This window comes from Eptatretus burgeri, chromosome 4 (genome assembly GCF_056783735.1).
Source record: "Eptatretus burgeri isolate ZD-2024b chromosome 4, Ebu_testis_v1, whole genome shotgun sequence".
Taxonomy (NCBI): domain Eukaryota; kingdom Metazoa; phylum Chordata; class Myxini; order Myxiniformes; family Myxinidae; genus Eptatretus; species Eptatretus burgeri.
In genome coordinates, this window is record NC_140964.1 from 75521803 (window position 1) to 75545187 (window position 23385).

Below are 23385 nucleotides of genomic sequence, written 5' to 3' on the forward strand. Positions count from 1 at the left end.
ACTGTGAGGGCTTGGATGGATGTCAAGCCAGGTCTACCATTAGTTGGTGGATGTTATCAATCTCAAAGTATCCTTCTCAAACAATAGGCGAGTTGTCGCCGGCACCCTGAACAAGTTACAAATTCCTCCCACCTTCGGTCGAACATCAAGTCTGGCCAGAATGGTTTTTGGCCTCAATCACGAAGGTCATGGGCCAAAAATATTCCCAGCTGACTTTACAATGAGGAAATATTTGGGGGCATAAAAGAAGTACTAGTAGTAGTAGTAATAGAATAAATAAATAAACCAATGAAAAATTCTCTCTCAAGCAACTAACCAATTTAATCAACCCGATCATCTTCCCAGTGTTGTACCCCAACAATCACAATGTTTACATTTCAAATTCTATATACTGGTGAAACCTCGCACGTACACCAGCGTTGATGGCTTTTGCCTTGTAATCAATTAACAGTTAAACTAGCACGTCGTTGGTAGAACTGGAAAATAAAAAAGGGAGCAGCCATATTGCTGAAAGTACCAGACGAGGGGATATGGGACACAAGGACATGAAAGGATATCAATGTACCGCAGCACGAATCGAATGGCAAGCACGAGTTATTGTTACCCGTAACACGGTGCGAACCGGAGAGTCCTCGGCGATTGCGTCAGGGGAGGTTAGTGAGCATTTCCACCCAGCCTTGGGGCAACGACGGGTTAACTTGGTGGCAGCGACTTAATTATGAGAATAACAGCGAATGTTGTAGCATCAGCCTCGAGGAGGCGACCGCAATCTCTCTGCATCAAAAGGGTAACAATCGTGTTGATTGAGAATTCTGTGCGAATTGCATTTCGTATCTTCAATGCGTAAAATGCGCATCGAAATCCCATTAAAAATTCCACCTGCCGTACCCTCTTCAAACTGCTGGGGACACTGGGTCCATCGCACTCGCTCCATTCTTTTCCTCCCCCCACAATGAGGGACAAAAACCATCGTATTGGGGGAAGGAACTAACATTTCCCCATTATTCGCTCAAATTGACTAAAGCAATATTAATTAGGAAGGCACTCGGTGGAGCGCAAACCTCCGCCATGTAATGCTTGATCCACGACAACATATCTAGCCCAATACATTTTTGAAATATCTTGCTATATTTGGTTTTTGTCCCTATATCTCAATGCTGAAGAATCACGAAAAATACATATATATTAAATAATTCTCATATCCAGATCCGGATTCAGATCTTCACCGAAATTGAGTCAATTCTTCCTCGTCACACACCCAACATGTCCCCCAAGTTTTGGCCGAATCCGTCCACAACTTTTTGAGATATCGTGCTATTTATCGTTCCCGTTCTCGCTCTCGCTCTCGCTCTCGCTCTCGCTCTCGCTCTCGCTCTCGCTCTCGCTCTCGCTCTCGCTCTCTCTCTCTCTCTCTCTCTCTCTAAGAACGACTTAAAAAAAATTCTAGTGGTCGGATGCAGATCCGGATCTTCACCAAAATCGAATCAGTTCATCCTCGTCACACACCCAGCCTCCACCAAATTTCATCCAAATCCGTGCACAACTTTTTGAGATATCCCGCACACAAACAAACAAAGACGGACGGGGGGGGGGGGTGAAAGTGTCAGTCACCTCCTTCTTCCTCCTTCAGCGGCGGAGGGTTAAAATGTTTCATTCCCGGTGACAGTGTTTGTTATCGCAGATGTTTTCCCCTCGCATGCAAGCCGTCACACCCCTATAGGTCGATGACATGTTGCGCACCCTCTCCTGCCCTCCCCACAAACGAGCAAGACATCGCCAAGACGGAGCGTCCGTCCGGACGGGGTCGCAGTGCGCCCTCGATTTGCCTAAAGCCAAACGTGCTGGGTTTTCTTAAACGCCACAACTCGATGTTCCTTTATTTTATTAACTGCTTACACAAAACACGTGTTAGTGCATTTCATTAAATCTCCCAATGTACTTGCGGTGTGTCAACACGAGAGCTCAGTGTAAGCTCAATACCGCATCGGAAGGAACTCATTTGCGTCCATTTGCTCGGTGGTTACGTCGGGGAAGCGCGAGTCAATCGCACGCCTCTTCCAGAGCCCGAGTGGACGATAAAACGCGATTCGATTCGCACTTTATGATTACAGCTGCTTTCCTCCTGCATGCCCTGGCAATAAACCGACGGTAATCCGAAGGGGTGTCAAAAGTTACTGGACGAGTTTTTTTTTTATCTTAGAAAACCGCAAGACACGTACAAGGTGCGTAGACGCGTGAACAAGACTAACTACCGAACATGACCATGGTGCGTTTCAATTTGGGGGTATTGACCCCAAAATGCCCATTTCAAACGTACACGCATGCACTGGCCGGAGCACGTGTCCCTGTCATACACGTAGCACGTGACAGGACCAGCCCCGCAATACGTCACAATGAACACGCGGATCGTTCGCAAATAACAAACTGTGAATTATGGTGTTTAACGCGTACAATTCATCACCAGCGAGCTTCGCCATCCACGCTCTATTTGTCACGATTTTATTACTCGTATAATCATGGAAATGAGTGCCACAAGCATTTAAACCACAACCGGGAATTATAATCGCTTTATGTGTCAACAACGCCCCCCCCCCAATCCTCCCGCTGCTGCCCTTCGTGTGGATATAACAACATGCAAGAGGAGCAAACGTTTGATCACACGTCACATGACTGCGACGGGAAGATATCTTTACTTTTTCATTAATCTAAGGATGTGCATACATCACATGCAGGACAAAGACATGGGAAGACACCAGTATATATATATATATATATATATATATATATATATATATATATATATATATATATATATATATATATATATATATATATATATATATATATATATATATATATATATATATATATATATATATATATATATTACATTTCAACCTGGGTTCCCCACATAATAATCCAGAGAATAAGATGGGAACACAAACAGGCAATTCCAAAGCCTTAATGAATGAATCATATTTACCTTTCGGTAATATAGGGCAGTATGTACACATTACAAATATCAGACATTTCTAACATATATTATGACATGTTAATCTATGTGGAGTAACACCTTTTGGTAACAAAACAGTAGAGATATTAGCATGAAATAAACCATTATATAACAATATGAGATGGATTATTGAGGGATAGGTGTTGCTGAAGCTGCTTTGTGGGAAAACGATGGGGAGGAATGGGGAAGCATTGCTTTTCAAGCACAAGATGTCATTTGCAGAGTATACCAGCACACAACGGGGGTTGGCAGGATAGCTCAGAGGTATGCACACTCGTCTCTGAGCTACTTAGCCTGGGTTTGAATCCTGACCCAGCTATAAACTGTCACCCTAGTGTTTCACTTGCAGGGTGGGGCATTAATGTGTGTTCCATCCATAGGAAGAACATTAAGCTGGGTGTCCCCTCTGCATGGATATTATAGATCCCACGGTGTCTTTTGTGAATAGTAGGTAAGCTATTGCAAGCATCCTGAACATATTACAAATTCCTGCCCAAATCACCTTTCGTGGGATGTTAGGCCTGGTCAGCCGGTTCATGAAAGACTTGGGCCAAAAATACTCACCAGCCAAACACACAATAAAGTGGGAATAATCTGGGCTGTTAAAGGAGTAGTAGCACCGGAGAGCACACGATGGCCTACTAAATATAAAAGGAACTGCAGAACCCTTTACATCCATAAGTGGGTGTTGTCAGATTACACAACAGGCTTAGCATTCCTTCCGAAGAGAGATCAACCTCTGTGGTAGAACGCCCTGCTTGAAAAATTCCAGTATGACAGTCATCATCATATTGCTGGGGAATCCAACGAATTGGACTACCCATTGGGCAACGGATATGCAGTCCTACAGTCTTATCAATTATCCTTTGTGGCATTCTCTATCGCCATCCATATATTATGATCACAGTGCACGAGTGCAATTTACAAAATTAAAACTCCATACTTTCGCCATACACGATGATCGAGTGCACACATCTGTGCAGCGATGTCTGGAGATCGTGCTTACACCTTTGCCAAAAACTGCACGGGAGAGGCTTACTTTGCAGCCAGTAGGCGCGTCTTGCGTCCGTGCAGGTCCCCCGGGTCTGAATGTTGTCTGTTCAAGAACTCAGCAGCAGTCTTGGCAGGGAACTCCGTTTCACAAATGTAGCCAAAGTCCCGAGCTAAGTGGACCGCCTCTCCTGCGGCACACAAGGGCCTTCCTTGAGAATGCAGGGACTGTTTGCGTGTGGATGGACACAATGAATGCGAATGTTGAGTCAATGCGAGATTCATATCCGCCCAAAAAAAAAAAAATCGTTTCACTAAATTAGACAACAAATAAATGCGAAATAAAAGCCTATTCAATATCATTGCTCGAAACACAATCAAAGACGAGCAGGTTTTTGTGACGTTTGTATCAAGAGTGTGCAAGGGCGTTCCAAAAGTTATTTCAAGGACACAATTGTCTCAGAAATGCTGAGAGTTTTTTTATTGATTTACATAAAATCAACAAAGAATATTTCATGACTAATTGTACATCCACCCCCCCCCAATCCCCGCCTATTGAATGAGAGTAAAATTTAAACATTGGAGTTTTTTGGACTCTTGTGAGTGTCTTGTTCTGTAAACCTTTTGAACACCCACCCACTCTCCCCATGCCCCCCCTCACCAACTCTTCCATATTTTGATATATCTGTTTTTCATGTAGTATCCGAACATTTTTATAAAACAGAACCGATCATGCACAATTTAGTAATAATACAGTTTTGCATTATAAACATACCTCCTCATTTATTGTCAAGTATATTAAAAAAAGGAGAATGAAAAACAAATGTTTGGTTCTCCTGTTATCAAGAATACTGGTATAAATTAAAGTGATTATTCAATTACGATCAGTACATGACGCATGATTCCGTTTCACGTTTTTATATTATGTTCATAAATCTGACCTTACACCACCTTTTTTTTAATCTTCTCCTCCATTCCTGAAAATGAAAATAGAAAAAATGCTCTCCTTGTGTTTTCACTTTAATGGTGAAATCAATTCCATGCTTAATTGTATATTTCTCGACGAGAAGGATGATGTGACCCAATGGGTCCTCTGTTACATCTTCTTGGACAGCTTTGAGGTTGTAAATAAATGTCTGATTTAATGACAAGGACGAACTGATTAGATTTTGGTGTAGATCCGGATCCGACTACGAGAATTTTTTAAGCGATTCTTCACCATTGAGAGATAGGGTGAAACTAATATATAGCACGATATCTCAAAAAGTTGTGGACTGATTCGCACGAAACTTTGTGGACATGTTTGGAGTGTGACAAGGAAGAATTTATTCAATTTTGGTGAAGATCCGAATCTGGATCTGGAAACGAGAATTATTTAATTTTCAGTGTTTCTTCACAATTGAGAGATGGGGCCAAAACGGTAGAGAGCACGATATAGCATGACATTTCAAAAATGTAATGGGCCCGATATGTTCTCGTGGATCAGGCATTACGTGGCGGAGGTATGCGCTCCACCAAGTGCCCTTCTAGTTTCACCTGTGATTGATAAGTGCATTCATTTCTCTCATTATATGTAAATGTTTCTATTTATACATAAATCTATATCTCTTTATTTACAAATACATTTATTTCTCCCGAAACAACATATTTATAAATACATTAATTTCAACTTTTATTTGTAAATACATTTATTTCTGTTTTTATAATAAAACATTTACTTCTCCCTTTACTGATGAATACCTTTTTCTCATTCTCTAGTTATAAATACAATTGTTTATCTCTTTATTTATAAATAAATATATCTGTTTCTCCCTCCATATTTATCAATACATTTTTTGTCCATTTATTTACAAACACATGATTACTCCCATCATTTAAAAACACATTATTTCTCCTTTTATCAATAAATACACTTATTTTTCCTAATTTATAAACACATATGGTATGGCTTTATCATATTTTCATTTTATTTACCTCTGCTTTTATTTAAAAATACATTTATTTCTCTGTTTATAAATACATTTTTTCTCCCTTTTTTGAAAAATATGATCAGTGGTTTAGTTATGCTGGGGGTTTTTCCCTGCAGTCAATCCTTTTCAGGGAGCCAGCGATATCTCACCTACTCTTCACGAAAGACACCAAGAGATCTTCAATGTCCACCAACATACTGTATTTTACGTCCACCAATGTTGGATCATGAATATGCTGGGAGACATGTTCTCCGGGTTAACATCCATCTGATTGATGGAAGCCGCACAGATTGCTGCCTCACTCGGCATGTGAAAAACAATGGTGGCAGTTTATATCTTACAGACTATTGTGAGTATCTTGGTCCAAGACCATTGGAAAGTCCTTCATAGGTACTCTACAAAGTAGTTGCTTTGCAGTTTATTTTCAAGAATACATGACAGGAACTTCAGCACAGAGTAAAAATATTTGCAAGAAAACGAATATTTTATGAAATAAACACTTGTTTAAGAATAGCTCTTGTGTACTCGTGACAAAAGACAGTCCGTTTGTACCCATGACTGCAAAATGACCATGCTTACCTTCTACAAGAGATGTTAAGAGGGTCACATTCGCTGCCTTCCGTCGACCCGCCGGCAAGTTCAGCCCAATTTTGTCGAGTTTTTCGCGCAGAGAACGTCCACCGTTCTTCGACTTTGCTCTGCAAGACATACAAAAGCATCATTGAGAGAAGTTTACCTGGACCAGAATGTACATATATACATATGTACATACATATATATATATATATATATATATATATATATATATATATATATATATATGTACATATATTGTAGTGGCTGGACCACCACGACTGTAAAAGAAAAGAAGAAGCAGCACCACAATGTGTATATTTATTCAATGTCCTGGCATGCATACATGGAAAGACCCACCAAGGGGCTATACATACCTCCGAAGCACGCCACCCAGCAGGGACGCATTGAGGCACTCAGGTGGGGAGAGCCGCCGCTGAACCTCTGCCACTGTAACTTTGTACTTAGAAGTGGAGCTAAGCAGCGAGAGGCGTCCAGGAACTGAGCAAAATACCTCACTGGGGTTGGTCAGGCCGCCTCCATGCAGAAGTTCCTTGGAGCCTGTCATGGACGGAGATCCCACACCGTTGGACTTCATGTTGGGCATGGAGACTGTAAGTTGGACGCAACAGGATGTGCAACAGTGAGTAAAGGGTGTCGTAATGGTGGCCACTTAACACCATGTCCAAACAATAACATGTTGTAAAAATTATGGCATCACGGAGAATGAGTGCATTTGTGGATAAGGTGATTTGTTAGCACATGATGTGGATGTGGCACAGGTATAATGGGCCTCTTGGCCTCTTTCTGTGTCGAGATTTCTTTGTATTCCCTTGTAGAATGCCAAACTCATTCGGCTGTGAAAATCTCAATTCATCTGCAGTACTTCAAGCATTAGAGCTGGGGCGGCCAAGTGAGCAGAAAAGATAATAAATACCGATGTGATACCCCTGCATGGTGTCATGGCTTGCTACATGGTGTTACCCCTATATGGTGTTGCATCCTATGGTGTGACATAATATGGTGTCACATCTGTATGATGTTATCCCCCTGAATGATGTTAGCCTTGTGTGGCATGTTGTTCCCCTGCGTGGTGTGTTTCTTCTCCTGCACTGTTCTATACCCCTATGCGGTGTTCCCACTCATGCATGGTGTTTCTGCCTCTGCTTTATATGCCTTCCCTGTATTTCTACACTTGCATGGTATTTCTACTCCTGTGCAGTGTTTCTTACTCTTCATGGTGTTTCTACCCCTCATAAAAGGGTTGTTTCATCATAAAAGCAAAATAATAATTTAAATGGTTGTACTTGTACGTTTAATCAAGCAGGCCTACTGGAGAAATACATCGTGTAAACAGTGTAATTGGAAAAGTTGTGAACACACATGGATCATAAATGTCAATTTAAGAAATGTGTAAAACATACAATGCTTTTTGGTGAAAGCAACATCTCCTGTTATGACACACACACACACACACACACACACACACACACACACACACACACACACACACACACACACACACACACACACGTGTTTATGTCATACGGAAAATGTTTGGTTACTTAGTACATAATATAAAGTATAATAATGTAAAGCTTTGCTCCTTTTGCATCTTCACGGTGGAGTTTGAGTTGAATATTCACTTTGATGAACAGATCACGACTTGCAAGATGAAGAGTTGTATTCAATATAATCAATCATGGGTAATATTTTACGTGTGTGTGCGTTTTTTTTTCAAAAATAAAAACTGGTGGAAGCCCACAGATGTAAATGAGACCCCTTTGCATCATGTTTTTGATAAACAAATTGTAAAACTGTGTATTTGTACAATATTCCCTCATGGAATTCAGACTTCATGCTCTGAAGGTTTTGTCAGTTGTTGGAAGACGATCTTTCCGATTACTTCTGTTAAGTGGTTGTACGAGCTATTGAAACACATTAATTACATCTTCAATTACACATTCGTTTCTCGTTGGAATTTCATTAAGGCAGCCTCAAGCCCACCTCATCAAAATCTCAATGCCCGGCTCGTTATTGTGATATGGTTACATTATAGGGTCTATGACATTCCTATTATCGACTCGTGTAACGTATCCTCCACTCCATATCTCGACAGTTACGGAAGGGTCCAATAAAATACTGGACGAAAGTAATCAACGAAATACAGCCGGAGCCCCGGTGCAGATTTTGTAACTCTTTCGACAATGTAATGCTACAGTTTCCACTTTCATAAACCATGATTTGTGTCTATTATATGCTTGAACACAATAACTTAATTGATACGTGAAGATTCCAGATCACTGGAAGCAACACAATATTGGGTATACTTGTGAGGGCCAGACCAATAAACAAACCGCTCTCACGTCATGTAGTCATGTGCCACACCTCCACAATGGTTATAAGGTAAGGAGCAGTGGGACGAGTTGATCAAGCGTCATATACTGCTGTCATCAAATTAGACATTTTCTGTTTAATTCTACAAGATTATTTTTTACTAAATGCAGTAAAAGAGGAAGTTCCTAGCCTGAGATACAGATAGAAAAGTGAATAAAATAAAATTAAAACATAGATTTATTCAACGTACAGATCAAAATGTCAAAACAACTTTCATTTGTAAAAAAACAAAACTTTTTAAATTTGTTGGACAGAATATTTCGAGTACAATCATAGTTTTAGTTGAGTTTCATTCATTATCTTTCTTTTACTCCAGTCCCAGAGCCTTTCATCTGCTCCCGATGTAAGGCGTGCGGTACGGGAATATTCAAAATGTTCTCGGAATGAGATTCTCACAATAGTCCAAGCATCTCCGAGGTTTTTTATTTTTATTTTTCAATTCATAAATATTTATAACAGTTAATAAAATATATTGATTTCCTTTCGATATTTAAATGTACACCTCATCACAAGATTTTTTGATGTTTCTTAGACTATTGTATCTTGTTGGTATAACAATTTGAATACCTGATATATGTGGTCATATCCAGGCACCTGATCTGATGCTGACGTACCAAACTCAGTCACAGCGTGTCGGTGCTGCTGAAGAAGTTTCTTGTCAAGGGTTATACAGAATGGTTTGCCATTCCCAGGGGTAGTTAAGGCAGGAGTTTGTAATTTCTTCATGATACCGGCAATAGCTCAGCTTCTCTTCACGAAGGACACCGTGGTATTTTTAAAGTCCACCAATTTATGCCGGAAGACGGGACGCCCAGTTTAACGGCCACCAGACACACACATTGATGAATCACCCTGCTTGTGAAACACCAGGGTAACAGTTTATAGCTGGGTCAGGATTCAAACCCAAGCTGGACAGCTGAGAGATGAGTGTGCGTACCACGAGGCTATCTTGCCAGCCCTATACCAGCATAGTTCATGCTTAATGGCCATACTCAGGAATAATACAAGCAGGATGGCCATACACCGGCACATTGCAGGCATAATGGCCATATGCAAGCATAAGCAAGACATAATGGCCATATACAGGCATAACAGCCATATACAGGCATTGCCATACACAAGCATATTGCAGGCATTATACAGGCATAATGGTCATATACAAACATATCGCAGGTATAATGGCCATATGTAGGAATGAATACAAACATAATGGGCAGATACAGGCATAATATTAGGTGCAACAGACATATTATATAAATACAGCTGGGAGAAGAATGCAAATTATCTTCAGTATAAGAACGAGGTAGGGACCGCTTTGTGGTCCATTTATTGTGGTCTCGTGGGCTCCAGAAGACCTCAAATGAAGACGAGCATCTCTCGTGATTCAATTCCAAGTGAAATTTCTGATTTTGCCAGCAGATTGTACAAATCTTATGCTTCGCTTTTATTACTGTACAGCTAAAGCCTCGCTCCGGCTGATTACACACCGCTTTTGGGGTTGTATTTAATAGTATCATCGATTTCAATCGGGCAAAGCACATGTTAATCATAAATACACCATTTGTATACCATTCCATCACTACATACATTATATGTCTATCGATATATAGATACATACACACACACACACACACACACACACACACACACACACACACACACACACACACACACACACACACACACACACACACACACACACACACACACACACAATCATGGCATGAAAAGATCAGATTTTTCTCGATAATGAACTTGAGTTTCCAAGTGTAGTTTAACACAATACAATACATTTTGTGAAATCTTGTCCCCACTGCAGTGTTTTCTGTAAGCAGATCGTGACAACATCGTATATCCAGCTCAATTGAGTGATTGGAGTTGTGTCCATGCGACAATCCGGTTGGAATCGTTGCATTTTTACACCCGATGTCATTTAATCCTTCACAATGGATCATCCCAAAGCATGGCTCTCACCAACTGTAGGGGTGCTTGTCCTTTCCATATGACTCTACCCATCACCAAGTCCACCTGCCATATTTCCTTTCGTCAACATTAATATAAAACGTGTGTCTGTCTCTGTCTCTGTCTCTGTCTCTGTCTCGTCCTATTTCCTCAAATCTCTCTCCTCCTTGTATCGGTGTCAGTTCAACTTTCAACTCCTAACCCTTCATCATGCACCTACAGCTCCTTGCCCAATTCACAAGGACCCCCTCTCCGTGCAAGTCCCTGCTAGTCCTATCCGTTGCACCCTCAAACATGTTTTGAATCGTTGTGGAAATGTAACGAACCAAAACCTGTGCAAGGTATGGGACAAACCTGGCCAAACAGCCTTGAAGCATTGAACGTCTGCTTTTTAGTATGTGCATTGTTGTCCAAATGTGAGCACTCGGATAACTCGATCGCTAAGGAGTGTCGGAGGGTGTCCGCTGAGGGTGCACGGTGAGCGGTCACAAAGGGCCGCCCACGGGCGGCTCGTGTTGGACGCTCCGCTACATCTGGCATTAATATCCGAGGAAATTGCACAGGGAGTGCAAAAGCAGGAAACGCCTGTAGGAGCCGCGGTTTGTCCAGAACGGTTTTGGAGTTACCGTCCAGGTTGTCCCAATCCGAGTGAACTGGAGACTTGGATGCGTGCCGTTTGGGATCTCAGGGAGCAGCACTCTGTTGCCTCTTCGTACCATTGCATTGCGTATAATCGGATCCAATATCAGCCCTTGACGTCATGATCACTGCGTTTTATCTTAAGTCATTTGTATATTGCGTGAATGGCCTATATGACCGTGTCCACAGTAGTGGGTCAAGTACGATGTCTCAGTGTTAATGATTCGGAGGGACGCCCCGCAGCACATATTCTATTTGATATCAAAATATAAAATAAATCTAAGTTTCGCTCAAACAAATATGCATAAATGGGGCAAATTAGTCATTGATGCTTCGATCAAAATTTAAGATCTGCACATTTCACATCTCGACTGGCAACTCACAAAATCAATAATTAATACAAAACAACTTATTGACTTGGACTCATCATGCAACAAGAATATGCAGAGCATTCCAACCCAAGATAACGCGTCAAAGCAGTATTCTCTCACCTTGTAGAACATGTACATGCAGTATTCTCTCACCCGATATAATGTATATGTGCAGTATTCTCTCACCCGATATAATGTATATGTGCAGTATTCTCTCACCCGATATAATGTATATGTGCAGTATTCTCTCACCAAAAATAATGTATATGTGCAGTATTCTCTCACCAGAAATAATGTATATGTATGTGCAGTATTCTCTCAACATATATAATGTATATGTGCAGTATTCTCGCACCAGAAATAATGTATACGTATGTGCAGTATTCACTCACCATATATAATGTTAATGTGCAGTGTTCTCTCACCCTGTATAATGTCTATGTGCAGTATTCTCTCATCATATAAAATGTAGACATCCAGTATTCTCTCACCATATAAAATGTATATGTGCAGTATTCTCTCACCCCATATAATGTAAATGTGCAGTATTCTCTCAATATATAAAATGTATATGTGCAGTATTCACTCACCATATATCATGTAAATGTGCAGTGTTCTCTTGCCCTGTATAATGTATATGTGCAGTATTCTCTCACCAGAAATAATGTATATGTATGTGCAGTATTCTCTCAACATATATAATGTATATGTGCAGTATTCTCTCAACATATATAATGTATATGTGCAGTATTCTCGCACCAGAAATTATGTATACGTATGTGCAGTATTCACTCACCATATATAATGTTAATGTGCAGTGTTCTCTCACCCTGTATAATGTCTATGTGCAGTATTCTCTCACCCTATAAAATGTAGACATGCAGTATTCTCTCACCATATATAATGTATATGTGCAGTATTCTCTCACCATATAAAATATATATATATATATATATATATATATATATATATATATATATATATATGTGCAGTATTCTCTCACCATTTATAATGTGTATGTGCAGTATTCTCTCACACTATAAAATGTAGACTGCAGTATTCTCTCACCATATATAATGTATATGTAAAGTATTCTCTCACCATATATAATGGATATGTGCAGTATTCTCTCACCCCATATAATGTTGATGTGCAGTATTCTCACCCAATACAATGTATATGTGCAGTATTCACTCACCATATATAATGTAAATGTGCAGTATTCTCTCACCCTATATAATGTAGACGTGCAGTATTCTCTCACCATGTAAAATGTATATATGCAGTATTCTCTCACCATATATAATGTGAATGTGCAGTATTCTCTCACCCTATATAAGGTAGATGTGCAGTATTCTCTCACCATGTAAAATGTATATATGCAGTATTCACTCACCATATATAATGTGAATGTGCAGTGTTCTCACCCTGTATAATGTATATGTGCAGTATTCACTCACCATATATAATGTGAATGTGCAGTGTTCTCACCCTGTATAATGTATATGTGCAGTATTCCTTCACCCTATAAAATGCAGATGTGCAGTATTCTCTCATCTTGTAAAATGTAGACGTGCAGTATTCTCTCACCATATATCATGTATATGTGCAGTATTCTCTCACCATACATAATGTATATGTGCAGTATTCTCTCTCCGTATATAATGTATATGTGCAGTATTCTCTCAGCATATAAAATGTACATGTGCAGTATTCTCTCACCCTATATAATGTAGATGTGCAGTATTCTCTCACCATGTATAAAGTATATGTGCAGTATTTTCTCTTCATACATAATGTACATGTGCAGTATTCTCTCACCATGTATAATGTATATGTGCAGTATTCTCTTACCCCATATCATGTGCATATGCAGTATTCTCTCACCATATAAAATGTATATGTACAGTATTCCTCACCAAATATAATGTAAATGTGCAGTGTTCTCTCACCCCATATAATGTTGATGTGCAGTATTCTTTCACACTATAAAATTCAGACATGCAGTATTCTCTCATCTTATAAAATGTAGATGTGCAGTATTCTCTCACGATATATAATGTATGTGTGCAGTATTCTCTCATGATATATTATGTATGTGTGCAGTATTCTTTCACGATATATAATGTATATGTGCAGTATTCTCTCACCATATATAATGTATATGTGCAGTATTCTCTCACCATATATAATGTAGATGTGCAGTATTCTCTCACCATATATAATGTAGATGTGCAGTATTCTCTCACCATGAATAATGTATATGTGCAGTATTCTCTCTACATATATAATGTATGTGTGCAGTATTCTCTCACCATATATAATGTATATGTGCAGTATTCATTCACCATATATAATGTAAATGTGCAGTGTTCTCTTGCCATGTATAATGTATTTATGCAGTATTCTCTCTACATATATAATGTATATGTAAAGTATTCTCTCAAAATATATATTATATGTGCAGTATTCTCTCACCCCATATAATGTATATGTGCAGTATTCTCACCCAATACAATGTAAATGTGCAGTGTTCACTCACCCTGTAAAATGTATATGTGCAGTATTCTTTCACCCTATAAAATGTAGATGTGCAGTATTCTCTCACTCTGGATAATGTATATGTGCAGTATTCTATCTTCATATATAATGTATATGTGCAGTGTTCTCTCACCCTGTATAATGTAAATGTGCAGTATTCTCTCACCCCATTTCATGTTCATGTGCAGTATTCTCTCACCATATATAATGTATATGTGCAGTATTCTCTCACCATATATAATGTAGATGTGCAGTATTCTCTCACCATGAATAATGTATATGTGCAGTATTCTCTCTACATATATAATGTATGTGTGCAGTATTCTCTCACCATATATAATGTATATGTGCAGTATTCATTCACCATATATAATGTAAATGTGCAGTGTTCTCTTGCCATGTATAATGTATTTATGCAGTATTCTCTCTACATATATAATGTATATGTAAAGTATTCTCTCAAAATATATATTATATGTGCAGTATTCTCTCACCCCATATAATGTATATGTGCAGTATTCTCACCCAATACAATGTAAATGTGCAGTGTTCACTCATCCTGTAAAATGTATATGTGCAGTATTCTTTCACCCTATAAAATGTAGATGTGCAGTATTCTCTCACTCTGGATAATGTATATGTGCAGTATTCTATCTTCATATATAATGTATATGTGCAGTGTTCTCTCACCCTGTATAATGTAAATGTGCAGTATTCTCTCACCCAATTTCATGTTCATGTGCAGTATTCTCTCACCATATAAAATGTATATGTGCAATATTCACTCACCATATATAATGTATATGTGCAGTATTCTCTCACCATATATTATGTATATGTGCAGTATTCCCTCACCATATATAATGTATATGTGCAGTATTCTCTCTTCATATGTAATGTATATGTGCAGTATTCTCTCACCATTTATAATGTGTATGTGCAGTATTCTCTCACCATATATAATGTATATGTGCAGTATTCTCTCACCCCATAAAAGGTAGATGTGCAGTATTCTCTCACAATATATAATGTATTTGTCCAGTGTTCTCTCACCATATATAATGTATATGTGCAGTAATCTCTCATATAAAATGTATATGTGCAGTATTCTTTCACCATATATGATGTGTATGTGTAGTATTCTTCACCCGATAAAATGTGGATGTGCAGTCTTCTCTCACCCTATAAAATGTACATGTGCAGTATTCTCTCACCATATATAATGTATATGTAAAGTATTCTCTCACCATATATAATGTATATGTAAAGTATTCTCTCACCCCATATAATGTTGATGTGCAGTATTCTCTCACCCCATATAATGTTGATGTGCAGTATTCTCACCCAATACAATGTATATGTGCAGTATTCACTCACCATATGTCATGTAAATGTGCAGTGTTCACTCACCCTGTAAAATGTATATGTGCAGTATTCTCTCACCCTATATAATGTGGATGTGCAGTATTCTCTCACTATGTACAATGTATATGTGCAGTATTGTCTCTTCATATATTATGAATATGTACAGTATTCTCTCACCATATACAATGTACATGTGCAGTATTTTCTCACCCTATAAAATGTAGATGTGCAGTATTCTCTCACCATATATCATGTACATGTGCAGTATTCTCTCACCATATATCATGTACATGTGCAGTATTTTCTCACCCTATAAAATGTAGATGTGCAGTATTCTCTCACCATATATCATGTACAGGTGCAGTATTCTCTCACCATATATAATGTATATGTGCAGTATTCTCTCCCCATATATCATGTAGATGTGCAGTATTCTCTCCCCATATATCATGTACATGTGCAGTATTCTCTCCCCATATATCATGTAGATGTGCAGTATTCTCTCCCCATATATCATGTACATGTGCAGTATTCTCTCACCATATATAATGTATATGTGCAGTATTCTCTCACCATATATAATGTATATGTGCAGTATTCTCTCCCCATATATCATGTACATGTGCAGTATTCTCTCCCCATATATCATGTACATGTGCAGTATTCTCTCACCATATATCATGTACATGTGCAGTATTCTCTCACCATATATAATGTACATGTGCAGTATTCTCTCACCATATATAATGTACATGTGCAGTATTCTCTCCCCATATATCATGTACATGTGCAGTATTCTCTCCCTATATATAATGTACATGTGCAGTATTCTCTCACCATATATAATGTACATGTGCAGTATTCTCTCCCCATATATCATGTACATGTGCAGTATTCTCTCACCATATATCATGTAGATGTGCAGTATTCTCTCCCCATATATCATGTACATGTGCAGTATTCTCTCACCATATATAATGTACATGTGCAGTATTCTCTCCCCATATATCATGTACATGTGCAGTATTCTCTCCCTATATATAATGTACATGTGCAGTATTCTCTCACCATATATAATGTACATGTGCAGTATTCTCTCCCCATATATCATGTACATGTGCAGTATTCTCTCACCATATATCATGTAGATGTGCAGTATTCTCTCCCCATATATAATGTACATGTGCAGTATTCTCTCACCATATATAATGTACATGTGCAGTATTCTCTCCCCATATATCATGTACATGTGCAGTATTCTCTCCCTATATATAATGTACATGTGCAGTATTCTCTCACCATATATAATGTACATGTGCAGTATTCTCTCCCCATATATCATGTACATGTGCAGTATTCTCTCCCCATATATCATGTACATGTGCAGTATTCTCTCACCATATATCATGTACATGTGCAGTATTTTCTCACCCTATAAAATGTAGATGTGCAGTATTCTCTCCCCATATATCATGTACATGTGCAGTATTCTCTCCCCATATATCATGTACATGTGCAGTATTCTCTCACCTCATATATAACGTACAAGTAAGTATCTTCCGTACTCATGTTGTCCGACCACCGACATGAAGGAGCCAAGCAGCACGACGTCTCGTGCGGAATTTTGCACATGGAGTGCCGTGTCCAACTCAAACCCAAACCGCTCCACGCTGCGGACATCGACCTCTGGATTGTCCGGTTTTCCAAACTTTTTTGAGTTTCTTTTGTTTTGTCGTTTCGTTTTTTTTTTTTCCTCCGGTCATTTACAGAGAACGTGAAAGCGACTCCTTGTTACACATTCGGTTCAATGTCGACCCGGTGCGATGTTCAGGGTGAACGATGCACATCCTCTTTTCCTCGATTTATTGTACGTACTTGTTTGGAATGCGAACGAGCACCAGCACGACACGTCTCGTGTTTGACCGTCCTCTTGTGCGGTCGTGAAAGCAATTTATGAATCATCGAGCGAAATGCATCGGTAGTGGCTAAACGGTTCATCTGGAGAGACTTATGAGGAAATAAAAAATGGGGGGTAATAATGGTGAAATGTGAGCGGATTTTGACGGACGTAATGAGTTCTGGGGAATTTTGTCGTTATCATCACCAATCAAGGTGGGCCCGATTTGCCGGGCCGGAGTTAATCGATGAGGTAAAAAGCCGGTCACGTTGCATCGATATAAATCAATTCGGCTTCGTTATCGCTGCAATGCAGGATTACAAGTGAAGGCAAAGAAAAAAAAAAAAAGACGTGAAATTGGCTCCGAGTTTGTCCTGGAACTCGAACGATTATCATGGTTCGCGCATGCGAATCAAAGGCCCCCCCCCCCCTTCAACGACCCCTGACCTAACCCTAAGCCCATAATATATGGCACAGGGAGCCTTCGGGCTGCCGGCTAATAGCTATTCCTAATCCCAAAGTCAACACAATAATCTTTTTTGCACGCTTTTGTGCGCAATCAGCGCGAGTGGGGGCGGGGGGGACGGGTTGGGGACGGCATTGGTAGGGGTTGGGTTGCAGGTCCATACAGTCCGGTGATCGATGGCTGCCGGTATTAATAGCTCAACCGGGCCTAATACAGCTAATTATGGCTAAACGAGCTCTGGAGACCTCTAACGAACACAGGACGGTTCGTGCCATACGGCGGAATTGCCGGTCTTTTGAACGTGGGGCCAACTAAAAAGTGGTCCAACTACTTTGTGGGACCCATCGTGCTACTTGTCTGGAGCCAGGGCCGGATTTTAGACATGTGGTGTGGACCCTGGGCAGCCTTCAGTGGTGGAGGCCCACCCTACCTTAGAATACTAAAAAGGTGACAAGACATATTTACAGTCATCCATAAAGTGTATTTTTTCAAGAACAAAGAATCTGAACTTCTCTATAAAATAGAGAATGAGATCAGATGAATATCTTCTATCTGTTATCGATGAATATCTTACATCTGTTCCACGAACTACCAACTACCATTCAGGCACTCACAAATACATTTTTCCTTACAATTTTTTTTTTCATGAAATATGTGGAGGCCCCCTGATTGTGGAAGCCCCTGGGCAACTGCCCAGCTTGCCCACGCCTAAATCCGGCCCTGTCTGAAACCACTCTGGAAGATCCTTCATTTTGACCTGAACAGATATGTTCAAACACGAGCCGCTCACGATGTGAACCCGCGTGGAGTGAGTGCGCCGTGGACATTCTATGGGTTCGAATAAGGATGGAAAAAGGAAAGCTGTTACTTTAGGGGATACATAATCCATGGCCCTAAACGCATGCCATATTAACGTCCCACATTCAACATCGTCTGATGAACCACTCGAGCAATGGAACGATTCGTATCGAACGAATCGTGGATTGTGATAAAATAACAGGACAATAGCATCTTCCTTGATTCGTGAACAGAGAGGTGGCCCGCTGGTGTGTCACATGTAATGTGGTGTGCATGCAATGGCGATGGCGTGGGAAATGAGAGCAAGTCAGTGTTGCTCGGTAACAAGCTTGAGCGATCTCTAACACAACGAACGACGACGTGGAGATCACTGGAGGAACAAAGCAGAAATACAACGAAGCTGTTTGGACATTTCCCCGATTTGAAAAGATATAAATCGTTTGTAAAGACGAGGAGGCTTGGAAGGTACTTGCATCGTCATTGCCATTGCTTTTATTGAGTGCAAAAACGTGCATCTCACGATGGTACGAGTCCCTCCCAACCCGCTTCCCAAGGCTTTCCTGCTCTCGGAGCAACTGGGTGGTTTCGCCGTTGCTTTCCCAGCAGTTTCGTGAGACCAGGAATTTTCAATTTATCTCAGGGGTGGCATCACTAACTGACCTACTCTTCGCAAGAGACACCGTGGGATCTTTAACGTCCACCATCGATACTCGTGGACATGGACCCAGTCTTCGGCTGAACGTCTATCCGAGGGATGGCGCACTCATTCGCACTATGAAACACCAGTCAGATTGTTTACAGTCGGATCGGGAATCAAACCCAGACGAGACGGCTCAAACGCGAAATCTCTGAGTTATGTCACGTGATCCAAAATGCACTGCAGCACTTGAGAATACACGACATGCGCCCACATTTCACGTTGGTTTAGCCCGTTTGGCATTGTACCTCCTCGTCTTGTCTGCTATTTATTACGGCCTTCTTCCTCCTTTAAATTAACCTCCCCTCTCCCACCCCCCCCTCCCTGCCCATTTCCCGACACATGCAGAGCACATACATGCTGAGACCGTGCACCTCAACCCTCATCTCTGACACGTTCGCAAATTCCACGAGTTTCGTGAACACATAGATAAGGTAGATTAACGCGAATCGGGCATTCACGACAGGTGTGCAGTACCGCCTGGCTCCGAGTGGTGTAGAAAGGCAGAAATGGAACTTACATAGTGGTGAGAGGAGTGGATAGCGACCCTTCTTGATCACACTCTGCTCCAGCAAGCTCATGCTTCCCGCATCCTCCACCTGCCACGGCCCACCGAGGCACAGCGACCGCTAAAGAAAACGCGAGGCCGGGAAAAGGGAGTGGGCAGTGTTCACGTCGAGAGAGGCATCGAGTAACAAAGACAACTTTTAACATACTAGTACATCAATGAAAGAACAACATATCCAAAATATAAACATGTATACTGTATTATTACATAAAACACACACACACCTAATGAATGTATCCGTCCAACACTCGTGTGTACACCTTTTGTGTTTGACTCAAACTGTTGTTACAATGGAAAGCCAGCTGGGTTTGTACACAAACATACAGGTTCGAGATTGAACATATGATTTTATATGAAGGATCCATGGTCACCTTCACCTTCATCTGAATCACCTTCAGGTATATAATAGGGCATGGTCCATGGTTGTTGAAGTCGGCGGTCTCGCGCGGACCAATCTCTTTACCAATGAAGTGTTGGCAATGTCGGAAACGCCACCGAGATGTGTGCGTTGTACAATCCTCGACCCTCTTGCTGCTTAACAAGGTGAGGATTGATAGACTATAAGGCGGTCTAATAGTCTCGCTCGGTGACATAATCATCCGGCCCAATGGACCCCCTGCACACGCGCGTGTACAGGTGTAACTCCAACTTGCGGATATTCGTTGGACGGAAACCCTCCCTGGCAATGTGTCCATCGACCTCTCTTTTGGAAAGGACTTGTAGGGGAAGTAAGATTGATCATTTTGCTTTTCGGTTGCAGGATCCGTGCGACAATAAATTGTTTGTTTGTCTTTTATTTTTTTTCATTGAACTCCCACGACTTTTCACGATAACTCGTCGGTAGGTAAAGATCGAAACAACCTCTCACCTCTATCGGATTAATTTAAAAATATTTTGAGACATTAATAAATGAATAAAAATACTCAATGTGAGTGGAGGTGCGAGGGTCCCCATTCGACATATCTTCATTTACTCCCAATACGAGTTTATCATTCAAAATTGTCATTTAATCTTCTCGTTCGAAACAACCGAGCGAAATTTTGGAGTTTTTCATTTTATTTTACTTTCCCCCTGTTTCGTTCGCCACAAATTTGCTCCAATTTTAACCTTGGATGAAAAACTCCCACACTTTTCCTTGGTGCATCAGGTGCACACTTCATGGACGTTGGAATAAAGTCCAAATCTCACGTCCTTACATTTGTCCGAACCATCGGAGGAATTTAAAAATAAAAACGTTAAACGTCGATTTATCCGTTCATTGGTCTTCATCGTTTTTGGTTTTTTCCTTCCTCCCCCTATTAAATGGAATCCCGTTAGACTTCACACGATGGAATTAAATCCAGAAATTAATGGCCTCGTAAAGACCCCCACAAAGCCCCCAGAAGGCTTCTTAGTACACCGACTGCAGCGACGACTGGATAAGGATGTCTTGTTTGCACCCGGCACCAGGTAGGAGGTTTACGAGAACCTCGTGGAAAAGAAAGCATCGATGTAGGCGACATATGGGACTACCTCGGCAGATACAATCCCGCAAAAGCGCAAAAAAGACCACAGGGAGAGGTCGCAAGGGCAGAGCGACAGGGAGAGGCGTTTGCAGCCCGTGGCACCTGTCATGGCAGCCAATGGTCCTCAATAAAACTGCCCTCTCGAGTAAACGATGGAGTAAGCACTGAACAGTGAACCGCAAGTGCACACACTGCTTTCTTATGTGAAATGTACTTCTTCGAAACGGATCTGTTTTCAACCAATCCATCTTTCATTCCCTCAACACGGATTCCGCATTGTTTTCATATACAGTAGTCCATAGCCGATTGTGTTTTGGTCCAGTCGACCTTTTAGAGCTTTACTATATGTCTTGCATCTTAACCGAGGAGTTTACATATTGCTTAATGAAGTGCTACACACAAACACACACACACACACACACACACACACACACACACACACACACACACACACACACACACCTGTACGTCGTCCATTCCGGCCTGTGACAGCGAAGATATCTGCAGCGCATCAGCGGCCGTGACCGAGTGTTCGATGGCCGGTAGACCACCCGAGAGGGCATCGGGCCTTCGGAAAGCGGCGAAGTCACGCCGAGGGTCGAGACCCGGTCCGAGGTGCGCAACAGTGCGGTGTTGGCTCTGCTGGAGAGAGTCCTGCGTGTGTCTCTGCGACGGCCATGCCGCGGCGGCACTCTGCTGCGGTAGCACATTCAGGTAAGGGTCACCCACGTGCGAGTATGGATCCTGGTGTTGAGGGTGGTATGGCAGTGGCTGGTAGGGTGGGGGAAAGTATGGCGGCTGGAACTCTGGATTAGGCGTGTGTGAGAGAGGTGGCGCAGCTGGGTATGGCGCCTGTCCCAAGGCCCCGATCTGCGTGAGACGCGCTGCACTGTGGTTGTTCCCGCTGTCATGGCGCTCCTGCTGCAAAAACATGAGCGACACAAGGCGTAAAACACTCAGGATACATCGCTCGCGTTGCCCCAGGCACGTGTGCCAACGGTTCAGGACCAACCATTGCTTATTGAGAGGCAATCAATGAACTGGTACATTTGGATTCCTTCCAGGTGTGTTCCAAACCCATGAAGCAGTTAACATTGTTGTGGGACATGAAAGAAACTTGTCCAACGGGTTTAGCTTCACATGACAGGACTCTCGTGACCACTTTCTGCAGGGCCTTTGCGGGAAACGGATATAGGACCCGAGGCAAGCTAAAGTTCGGAGAATTGGCTGTGTGGCTGCAGAACCGTTTAACTCTCCGCGCAAATTGTCCGTATAGTTACGGCCCGAGCGACAGGTAACTCACCATGGCTTTGTAAGTGTGCACTAACATCGCTGAAAGCGTCCAGCGCCTCCGTCGTTCTGCCAGAAAGTCTGTCGTTCTGATTCACTCACTGCCCGTCCCTCCCACAGGTATCCCGTGAGAGCTTGTCAGGCACACAGGGGCCGCGGCCACGGCATGTGGGCTTCGAAGCCACAGCTATTGCACGTCGCGGAGGCCGCGCTCCATGGGCCGCTTGGCACGCACTCACTCGATCGCTCTAGAGCCGGACCGGCCCGCGCAGACTTGGAAGCGGGGCGCAGCGGTTCATGACTATTAATATTTCGCCGCCGGGGAAGCACCCTTCCACCCCAC

General features: G+C 41.4%; 1 protein-coding gene across 7 annotated transcripts in view; it reads right to left on the minus strand.

The window, feature by feature from the left end:
* Positions 1-23385, minus strand: part of LOC147028385 (transcription factor AP-2-alpha-like) — a 167440-nt gene that overhangs the window by 110691 nt on the left and 33364 nt on the right. For 5 of the 7 annotated variants that reach the window (XM_085878708.1, XM_085878706.1, XM_085878707.1 and 2 more), the window contains exons 3-7: positions 22215-22673; positions 20200-20308; positions 6924-7158; positions 6553-6671; positions 4053-4194 (exon numbers count right to left, since the gene is read on the minus strand). In XM_085878708.1, coding sequence (XP_085734834.1) covers positions 4053-4194; positions 6553-6671; positions 6924-7158; positions 20200-20308; positions 22215-22673 — 1064 coding nt within the window. Of the gene's footprint in view, positions 1-4052; positions 4195-6552; positions 6672-6923; positions 7159-20199; positions 20309-22214; positions 22674-23055; positions 23374-23385 lie in introns of those variants that run through there. The other 2 variants (XM_085878710.1, XM_085878709.1) reach the window with 2 other exon arrangements.